The sequence below is a fragment of the Eublepharis macularius genome, chromosome 10 (assembly GCF_028583425.1).
Source record: "Eublepharis macularius isolate TG4126 chromosome 10, MPM_Emac_v1.0, whole genome shotgun sequence".
NCBI classification, from domain to species: domain Eukaryota; kingdom Metazoa; phylum Chordata; class Lepidosauria; order Squamata; family Eublepharidae; genus Eublepharis; species Eublepharis macularius.
Window position 1 is genome coordinate 6,094,804 of NC_072799.1, and position 11,188 is coordinate 6,105,991.

Sequence of the window (11,188 nt, forward strand, 5' to 3'; positions counted from 1 at the left end):
AGTGGATCAGACTTCCTCGGGCGGTGGTGGGCTCTCCTTTGGAGGTTTCTTTTTTAGCAGAGTCTAGATGACTATCTGTCAGCAATTATTAACATTATTAACTACCTAGTTAATAACGCTCAAGTGCAAAATTGTATGTCTAGTCCTCAATTCACATGAAGGCCATTCTTGCTCAATGCAAAACGGAGATGTTCCTCCAGGCCTTTGGTTGAGGACCAGCAGGTGCCCCCCCTTATCCTATCTAAGATCGCTACGTCTTCTATGACTGCCCTCGGCTATGCGTTTTACCCACAGCTATGACCTATGCAGGTCTTTTATTAGTATCCAAAGTAGCCTATATATAACAGTGCCAGAGTATTTTAATATAAGTTTTTAAATTTGTTTTTAAAGTTGACTATTAATTTATTGTGTTTTAATGATGATGTGAACCACTCTGAGCACATTTGTGGGGAGGGTGGGACATAAGTCAAATAAAACAAATAAATAATAAATATGTATTGTCAAAGGCTCCCGCCATTAGCATTCCACACCCTGGGAAACTCTTACAGGATGACTCAGCTCAACCCCACCCCTCCTGAGTAGATACAAATGACCTGCCAACATCTTTTCCACACTGTGACACTGAGAGATCTCTGTCTTTTGGTGCTACACCTCTGAAGATGCCAGCCACAGCTGCTGGCGAAACGTCAGGAACTACAATGCCAAGACCACGGCAATACAGCCCGGAAAACCCACAACAACCAAATAATAAATAAATGCACGCAAATGCTGATTTCATGGTAGCTCTCGGCAAGTGATTTTGAAGGGCAAAGCACCAATTCCGTTCTGGTTTTGCAGTGACAACAAGTATTGTAGGCTCCTTTAAATTGGCCATTTGCATTTCTTTAAGGTGTGAGAAAGTGTCAAGATCTGCATTTCAATGAATGGATATGGGAGGTAGGGAAAATGGGATACTTTTAGCAGTTGAGGAGAAGCTGATATCCAAAAAGTGATGCAGAGCAAATTGAAGTGTGACTTTGTGATCAAGTGCATGGAAAGTTGGAGGGGTAACACATGAAATGAGGTTCACTTGAGCATCCCTAGGTATTTAGTAATGTGTAGAGAGACTCTCAGCACACACGCACGCACACACACACGATTAAAAAAGAAAAATGCCTTGTCCCGTTAAGAGAGATTTATGTGTAAGAATGAGTCATTGAAGATTTTAATGGCATGGAGGTAAATAGCAGTGCTTAGCATCTCAGGCTAGGACTGGGTAGATCATAGGGATGCCAACTGCCTGGAGAAAAAATCTAGTTCCTTTATCAGAGGCTTAATAGGATCTCCAGACTGCGGAGATCAGTTCCCCTAGAGAAAATAGCTGCTTCGGAGGGAGGACTCTATGGCATTAGGCCCTGCTGAGGTCCCTCCCCTCACAAACCCCACCCACTCCAAGCTCCACCCCCCAAATCTCCTTGAATTTCCCAAGCCAGAGTTGGCCACGCTAATGTACAGAGCTTGGGAAAATGGAAGTAATCTAGACCTTCAAATAGTGTTGCAGAAATAAAGTGCTTAATAGTTACCAGGGGAATAGAATCCAGATTTTTGAAAAATGATTTTGCACAAACTTACCCTGGGAAAGAGGTGCCTTTGAGCAATCAGTGCCCATCCCAAGGTTCAAAATACTTTTTATCTATATTAATTCAGCGTAAATAGCAATTGGTAGCTGAGCGCACACAGCACATAAATACCATATAGATTTATTTATGTAGCAAAATAAAGTATTTTATTGAACATACTGGAGTTTTACACCAACATAAAGAGAACTCCTTGCAAATTGTCATTCTGGCTGGGTGGCATTTAACGCAAACTTTTTCCAGCCACTAAGGGGCTAAAATTCACATGCTGGGTACTTGAGCAGAGCCCATAAGGATTTCAGACGTGAGTGAACACAGCAAGTCCACAAATGGAGCACATTAAGGTGAGCCTTCTGTTCAGATGCAAAACGTTTTCAAAAACACACAACGGGTCATTTCTTCTTCTGGAGGTGCTTCGCTAGCAAGTCGGCCTGTTAAAAGGAACACATCACTCCATGGTCACCATTCAGAATCAAGTCTGGTCTACTTTAATCCTAACTGTCATGGCCCAGTCTGGGCTCAGTGAGAGCGAGGACTCCTCAGGAGGAGAGGGGCTTCGTGTAGCCAGCCAGGACTCCTCAATCAGGAGAAGAGGAGCTCCACGTAGCCGGTCCTGACTCAGCAGGGGCCGGTAATCAGGACCCTCAGCTGCTGGCTAATCGGAGCTTACAGCCAGCAGCCGAGGCAGAGCCTCCATTACTCTCCAGCCCCAGCACCACAGGGGAAGCTCAGACAGGGACTTCCACAGGGGAAGCTCAGTCAGGGACTGCCAACACCACAGGGGAAGCCCAGCCAGGGGCTTCCACCCCCCCAGGTTCGCCCAAGCCTAAAGAACACCGCAGACAAAGACAGAGGCTGGAGCTACAGGAGAGGCGGCGCAGTGCTCGTCTCCTGAACTGACGCCAGCTGCTAAAGAGCGATGATAAGTAGCAGTAGGATGAAGCCCAAGCAGCTGGCTGCAATCCATGCCTGGCTATAAAAGCTGAGCTAAGGGAATTGCCAGGCGTGGAAGCAAAGTGTTAAACTACCTATCGGTAACTAACCTTGGACTGGACCTGACCTGGCTCTTGGACTCTGGACTCATTCCTGGCGTTTATCTTGTGCTCTGACCACAGACTGGACTTGGCTTTTGTACCTTGGTCGCCCCCTGGGCTTTCATGTGAGGGCTTAGACTTGGAACTACCAGCTTGGGTGAGCCCGGCCCGTGACACTAACCGTATTAGGTCCCTTTAGAACCATTGAGATGGAAAACAATTTCACACATTTATTCATTTAAACTTAATTTATCTAAAATATTTCTAAGCAAGCTGTCCAATCCAATCCAATCCTAGCCATTTAATCGTGTCCGATCCTTGGCTACTCTGTAGATCGTATGATGTTCAGCTGTTCAGCATGCTGTTCTCATGTTCTAAGCATGTTGTGATCCGCCCTGAGCCCACTTGTGTGGGGAGGGCGGACTATAAATTGAAGAAAATAAAAAATAAATAAAATAAATCTCAGCACAGTTGGGAGCCACATATATACTTGATTGCTTAGCATTCAATGATTTACAGCCAGATGTGTGAACTGAATCGTCTGCAAAGGATTCACTGTTTGAGGAAATGGGAGTCAATATTGGATGTCTTGTCTGTAAGACAGACTCATTCATTCATTCATTCATTCATTCATTTTTAAACCATTTGTGTCCTGCTTTTCCACTTGATTAGGGCCCCCAAGGCAGCAAACAGTTTAGAAAAAAGACCCAAATGCCCATCACCCTATTTGAGAATTCCAGAGGTGCCCACAGGCTCAAAAAGGTTAGGGACTAGAGATGGCCACAAACTGAAATACGAACCAAAGTTTGTCACGAACCGGTCCGGTTTTTGGTTTGCAAACTGGTGGTTTGTCTGAGCTCATTTCTGATGAATCATGAAAAACCGCTATGATTTTTAGGGCGGTTCGTATGGTTCACTTTTCGATTCGTCACTGCAGACAGCCTGGCACCAATCAATCTGTTACTTAGGCAACAGTGGGGATGGGCTTTCTGCAGACCTTCTGCATCCCCGGAAGTGATGAACCAATAAACCAAACAAACCGGTTCACAAATGGGGAAAGTTCATGGCAGTTCATGGTTCGTGAAACGTGACGAATCATGAACTGCAACAAACTGCCATTTTCCCGGTTTGTGCCGCCTCTATTACGGACCCATATTACCAATAAATGTCTTATTTTCCTGCATCATTGGCTTTTATTTTTGGTCTTCTTTCTTTCCGTAACTGGATAGAAATATTTGTGATGGATTCTTGCCTTTGGGCTAGAGCCCCCCCCCCCCATGCTCAATGCGATTGCCACCAAGCGCTCAGCAGTCACTTTGCTCCTGGATAAACATGTTGTCCAAAACCACACTGGTTCCCCTAACAGCACGGATCTGCGACACCCACATTAGAATCCCACAAAATGAAAGAAGTGGGGAGTGGATGTAAAGCACACCCCATCTCGACACACAGGGAAGTCAGAGCCCAAGGAAGCCACAGGTTTTATCCTTGAATGAAGTTTGATGACATGTAGTCTTTGGCCATGGATGAAAGGGAACCACGTAGATGGATTCAGGTGTGGGGAGCTGTGCTGGTCTGCAGTAGAAGAGCAAGAATCGAGTCCGGTAGCACCTTAGAGACCAACTACATTTCCAGGGTATGAGCTTTTGACGGTCAAAACTCCATCAGCTCTGAAGAAGGGAGCTTTGACTGTCAAAAGCTCATACCCTAGATATCTAGTTGGTCTCTAAGGTGCTACTGGACTTGGGGGTCTTGCTTGGGAAACCATGTGTCCCTGAGAGAAACCAGAGCTGTCAGGGCTTCCTGTGGGCGCCGCTGGGCGGGGCGCCAGCATGCCTGGCCTCGACTTCAAAGGGGTGTCAGGGATACCGCAGGACCCTGCTCTGTGGAAGGAGGGGCGGTATACCTCACCCAGACTCCCTCTCAGTCGACTCGCTGGCCTGCTCAACCTGCCTCCGTCATCCCCTGTAATCTCCTCCATCTCCTCCTTCGCCAACTTTCCTCCTCACCTCCTCACCTCCTCACACTTCTCTCCACTCCAACTCCACTCCATCACTCCTACACAACCCACCACAAACACTCTCCTGGGCCAGCTTTTATGGGGTTTCCTTGACCTGCCCCTGCCCTCCCTTCCGAGCTCCTTCCCTCTCCTGATGCTGCCCAGCCGTGTCTGCCCTCAGGTGTTCCTTCCCTTTCACTAACTCCTCCTGGCCTTCCTTGCCTCTCTAGCAGGGTGGGGTCAAACGCGAATGTATCCCAGCTGAGGCTCCCCCCAGGTGGGCCTCCTTTTCTTCCTTCTCCCTTCTCTCTCAGTCTTTCCTGCAGGGCAGGGCAGGCAGGGCCTTTCCAGGTGATGCGCCTTAGCCGTTTCTGCCTCTGCTCACGAGGTGCCGCCTCAGCCGGCATCTGAGCTGCCTGTCCCTTGATGCTGGGCGTGGCTGCCCTTCCCTGGCTGGCTCCCCCCTCTGGCTCTCCCCCTCCCGCACTTGCTGCTGGCTGTACTGCCTTTTCAGGAGCCTCTGGGCACCCTGAATTTACTGCCGGGGTGCCGGGACTGCTCAACCCCGGACAACTGTCTGTTGAGGCAGCTGGGCAGTTGTCTCCTGAGGGTCTCCCGTCATCTTCTCCAGGTAAGTCTGGGGGCTGGGCTGTGGACCCCGGACAAGAGCTCTCCTGGTTTGCTTCTGAACACTGGCCATTTCCGCACAGCCTGTCATCCCTGCCTTCCCCCCCGCTTTAGGTCTGTGTTCTGCTGAGTCGTTCCAAAAACTCATCCTCCCCATGCAGTTCCCACAAGCACGTAACTTTCATTGTGAGGTCACAGGACAGGGGAGGGGAGGTTGGGCAAGTTTGTCATCATGGCCTAAAAGCACCAGCCCCCCCCCCTTACATTTATTTTACTTTGCACATGCACAATTGCAAGCAGCCTTCTGTGGCTGAATGGAGGTTTCTTCAGAAGCGCTTTAACCGTTCATGTCAGAAAATGCAAAAAAGGTCACACTGTAAGCCAGTAACAAAAGAAAAAAATGGAGCAAGGTTGGTCTTAGTAAAGACACAGAAAATGCGGTAACAAAACAACATGCATACATTTGGCAAGCAATAATGTGTGGATGCTTGGGGGGGAAGTCGTCACAGTTCCAAGGGTGAACCATACCTCCAAGTATGTGTGGAAACGACCACTGTCAATCTGACTTTACGGCTGCCAAACTTCAGCTACTCACTTTTCCTCCAACGCCTGCCTATCCGTTTCAGAAACCATTTTGGAATTGCCCTCCACCTGTCTACACAACTTGCAATTTGCTCTTCTCCCTTGGATGGACGCTGCAGCCGGACTGCTTCTCAGGGAAAGGCCCAGCTGTGGGAAGATCGAGAGGCCCTCAACATGCACGGTGGCTGTATTGCTTACCAAGAGGCTGGTCACGATTTTCTCTCTTGGGATCTTCAGATAAGTACAGTCGTCCCCGTCACATAGCTTGATATCTTCAGAGACCTGGATTCAGAAAGGGGAAGAGAAAAGCAGGTGTTCATATGGCTTATCGGATTCGAACCATCGGTAAAGAAGTACAGACGGTGCCAGAATACCTCTGGGCTCTGGGACAGGTCAACCTCTCTCTTCCCTCCAGGGTACCAGCCGTGGGACCAGTGCTGAGCTTTGGACAAGTGGATAGTGGCGATGATCATTATGCAGAGGAAAAGCAGGAGGGGCCTGTGACATGCCATGGTGTTGTCTTGAAGGGCGGCTGGACTCCTGATGTCTGGAAGGAAGGAGCAAATTGGAAAGGCCAGCAACGAGAAGAGCTGGAGGCAAGGTGGCGCTTCGAGAGCATGCAACCGTTTCAAAAATGCATTTCTGATTTTGCATAGAAAAGCTCAAAATGTTTTTTACAGAAAGCAACGAAGAAAGCATAGGTAAGACCAATTATCAGCATGCCGGTGAGGCTGGATTCTCCAATCTGCAATAAGGACCAATCTCTGGCTTGAAATGTTACAAAAAGTCTTGGGAACTGGCTCGTGCGCAGCTAGAAAGGTGCTTGGCAATACCGCCGTGTGGTGATCTGCCAACGGAAGAACCAACTCCTTGGATTTGCTTTAAACACACACACACACACACACACACACACACACACAAAGTTTCAGTTAGAGGCAGGGCTGCCTGGTGCGCTAGAAAGAACTCAGCCATTCCCACATGCCAAATATTTAAAGAATTTCACATCCTTGATACATTCAAAGAGTGGTCATTATGTAGTTAGCTGATATATAAAATATTGTGGGTTGATTTTACTCATCTCTCAGCTACCTAGCAGACAGGGCCGGCGCGCCCATTGAGGCCAGGTAGGCGGTGGCCTCAGGGCGTGGGGTGCTGGAGGGAGTGCTGGAGGAGGCATGGGGGGTGGGAGCGTGTGCCACTGAGCTGCAGCCTCCTAGCCCTCCCGCGCCGCGCCACCGCCACCGCCAGCACACGCCCCTGGCCGGGCGCTGCAGCCGCAGGCAGACGTCTGCAGTGGTGCCAAGCAACCAAGCGGGAGAACTCAGAGGCCACCCACATGCCATCCCAGCCGCTTGCCGCAGCGATTGAGCAGGCTGGTGTGTGTGCGTGTGCGTGTGCATGTGCATGCGTGGGGGTGGGCGGCTGACCAGCTGGCTGCGAGCACCAAAAACCCTGGAGCCGCTGCTGCTAGCAGAGGCTAGATGGCCATCTGACAGCAATGCTGATTCTGTGACCCAGGCAGATCATGAGAGGAAGGGCAGGAAGGGTTACATCAGTGCTTGGTTCTCGCGGCCCCTTCTTACGTGCCCAGGGTAAGCCCAATCGCCACTTTGAGGTCAGGAAGCAATTTTCCCCAGGCCAGTTCGGCTAGGGATCCTGGAGGTGTTTTGCTATCCTCTGGGCATGCAGGAAGGGTCACTGGGTGTGTGTGTGAGGAAAGGGGAGGTAGTTGTGAATTTCCTGCATTGTGCAGGGGGTTGGACTAGATGACCCTAGAGGTCCCTTCCAACCCTACGGTTCTATGATTCTATATCTAACCTAGGAACTAACTCAGTGGTTTTCAACCTGTGATCCAGACATTTCTGGGACATGAGCTAGGCCGCCCTCTTCATTCATTCAGCACATGGGCCCATGTGTGCATGCAGAAATGACACTCGCCTCTGGCTGTGTGCTGCACAGAAGATCAGCAGTGGTGAGCAATGCATGGTCCGGAGAAGCTTATCTGCCATTCATGAGAAACTCCTGATGAGATATAAGGAACCTCAGAGCTAATCATGTTTGGAGCTTCCAGCGATCTCTTAGCTTTTAATGTTCAGGTGTGCAGGGGCTAGATTCAGCTAGAGAGCGTGGCACTTGGAGGGACAGGTTAACACATTCAGCCAAACATTCACACGAGACCCTCTCTCATCAATCCAAATAAGAGCACTGATATCCCTAGCATCAGGGCTTTTTCCTGGGAAAAGAGGTGGTGGAACTCAGTGGGTTGCCCTTGGAGAAAATGGTCACATGGGTTGGTGGCCCCGCCCCCTGATCTCCAGACAGAGGGGAGTTGAGATCGCCCTCCGCGCCATGCGGCACGGAGGGCAATCTCAACTCCCCTCTGTCTGGAGATCAGGGGGCGGGGCCACCAACCCATGTGACCATTTTCAAGAGGTTCCGGAGCTCCGTTCCACTGTGTTCCAGCTGAAAAAAAGCCCTGCCTAGCATATCAGTGAAATAAGATAGGAACAGGTTTAGTTCTCTATGCATGGGTTTTAATGCGGGGCGGGGGGAGGTCCTCAGAAGCAGGGAGCAGGTTGAATCTATACCCTAGAACTACCATGCTATGCTGTACTTTATTCTTCCCATGAAGTGGGTGGCAAGCATTTACTAACGCTGGAGAAAACAAAGAAGTGCAACTGAAAACACTGGCTGATTCCGCACACGGTGGATAATGCACTTTCAATGCATTTGAGGTGGATTTTTTGTTCCGCGCACAAAAAAATCCGTTCCAAATGATCTATAAAGAGGATTGGAAGTGCATTATCCAATGTGTGTGGAATCACTCACTGTTTTGATGTAAATGGAGGGGAGTGCACTTTCCTATACCTTTCATGCCCCTGGGGGGAGTTGTCACATTTCCCTCTAGATAACAGCAGCCACAATTCTAAAGCAGGAGCAAAGAGCAAGAGTTCAGTAGCACCTATAAGACTACCAACATTGGTGGTAGAGCTTTCGTGAGTCACAGCTCACTTCTTCAGTGAGTTCAAAGCTCACTTCTTCCCAATTCTAGTTGCCTGAAACACTAAATAGGTTGTTTGGTAGTCTTTCCATGAAATCACACTCGTCCACAATTCATCCATTGTTCCCCTTTTCTATCTCTTCTCCTGCCCTCCTTTAGATTAGAAGTCAGGACACAGACCTGATTTTATGTTTCTTGGTCAAGTTCTACCTATATTGATGGCACTTAATGAATGGAAAACAAATGGCCATCTTCTTCTAAAGCTGCCAGCTTTCTCTGTTTTGCCAAGAAAGCGTAGATCTGGCACCCACAGCTCAACATTAGCTGCTAGACTGGCGTACTGGCAGCAAAAATCATAATGTTCAAACATTATGGAGCGTACTCATTCCCAACATGGAGATGAATCTTTGCGTACGATTTTGTAATATTTCCAGTGACACTGAGGAATAGCTAGAAATAAGTCAATAGAAATTAATAATGAACTACCAAGAGCAACTGCAGTCCATCTCTAACACAAGTCAGCAAAAAATGATTAATATCTTAGGAGAAATGTTTTCCAAATATTGTTTACCCTGTCCTCATGCAGCTAAACATGCTGTCAATTTAACCCGTGTGAATGGGAACACGTTTGCAAGTTTGTCGTAAGATTGGAACACGGCTCTGGGGAATATAATAATGCATAGTAAACAGATTTGCGATATCTTCAGACTGTATCCCTTTCCAGCAACGTAAATTGGAAAATAACGCTCAATTGGTAAATATCACAATATTTGCTGCCAAGTTTTAAAGCTTGATAAAAGAATACTCACCCTCACCTCTTGGCTCTTCTGCCTCCGAAATCCCACAGATGGTCACTTTCTTTGCTCGGGATATTTATACTTCTTCTGGTGCTCTTCTGTGCAACTGGTCACCCAATTGGCCGAGGCTGCACAATGACGTCTGCTGCATCATGCTATGTGGGAGAACAGCATGCAAAGAGGCATCTAAGCCTCCCTCCTCGCAAGTCAATGACCTGCTGATATTCTTTGCGCAATCTGCCTTCCTGACAATAAACTTCAGAACTCTACAACGGAAAGGCTCCATAAAATAAGCTCTATGTAAGCTTGCTGCGTCCGGTAAAGAATTGGTAACGGGATAGACAGGACATTCATCTCAGATGCAAACATATGAAAAAAGCAACTCTCTCGACGCCACCCTCCTGTAGTTTGCAGCTTTGGGTATATCTGCTTCTGCCACCTGAATGTACTATTCCCTGCATCTCACAGATGAACTCTGACTTATGAAAACCTATCCCAAGATAAAGTTTCTACTCTTTGAAGTGCTGCAAGAGGCTGTCCTTGCAGCTTACCTGACAAATTTGTGGCTGTGATGAGATTTGAACTGGCAGCTTCCCAGACCCCAGCTCATATCCCTGGAAGCTCCCATCTCGCCCTGATCCTATTATAACTGTGAATTACTGGGATTGTATGGCATCAAAGATTTTGATTGTTTGATTACTTGGTTTCCAGACACTTTGTTTGCATCTAAAAACTTGTAGGCAGCGTTCTTACCTATGGCTTGGATCCCAGGAGGGCTTTCCAAAGATGTAAGGGATTTCTGTTTGCAAAGCACAACTTTCTCACTTCACTCTTTCTCTGCAGTACAAAATCCACCTTCCACTGTTGCTTCTGAAGGACAGGAGACCCCCAAGGAATAGTTGGAGGCATCAGAAGTCTACAGTGGTTCTCGAAAGCTTATGCTACAATAAAGTTGCATCTGACGAAGAGAGCTGTGGCTCTCGAAAGCTTATGCTACAATAAAGTTGCATCTGATGAAGAGAGCTGTGGCTCTCGAAAGCTTATGCTACAATAAAGTTGCATCTGACGAAGAGAGCTGTGGTTCTTGAAAGCTTATGCTACAATAAAGTTGCATCTGACGAAGAGAGCTGTGGTTCTCGAAAGCTTATGCTACAATAAAGTTGCATCTGACGAAAAGAGCTGTGGTTCTTGAAAGCTTATGCTACAATAAAGTTGCATCTGACGAAAAGAGCTGTGGTTCTCGAAAGCTTATGCTACAATAAAGTTGCATCTGACGAAGAGAGCTGTGGTTCTCGAAAGCTTATGCTACAATAAAGTTGCATCTGACGAAGAGAGCTGTGGTTCTTGAAAGCTTATGCTACAATAAAGTTGCATCTGACGAAGAGAGCTGTGGTTCTCGAAAGCTTATGCTACAATAAAGTTGCATCTGACGAAGAGAGCTGTGGTTCTCGAAAGCTTATGCTACAATAAAGTTGCATCTGACGAAGAGAGCTGTGGTTCTTGAAAGCTTATGCTACAATAAAGTTGCATCT

General features: G+C 47.8%; 1 protein-coding gene across 1 annotated transcript; it reads right to left on the reverse strand.

Moving 5' to 3' along the window:
- Positions 1 to 1,757: 1,757 nt before the first annotated feature.
- On the reverse strand, positions 1,758 to 9,744 carry LOC129337124 (progonadoliberin-2). The gene is made up of 4 exons (XM_054990636.1): positions 9,669 to 9,744; positions 6,233 to 6,405; positions 6,057 to 6,140; positions 1,758 to 2,047 (listed from the first exon to the last, which is right to left on the reverse strand). Exons 2-4 carry the CDS (start codon positions 6,368 to 6,370, stop codon positions 2,009 to 2,011), a joined length of 261 nt encoding a protein of 86 aa, XP_054846611.1. The 5' UTR covers positions 6,371 to 6,405; positions 9,669 to 9,744; the 3' UTR covers positions 1,758 to 2,008.
- Between the last annotated feature and the right edge of the window lie 1,444 nt (positions 9,745 to 11,188).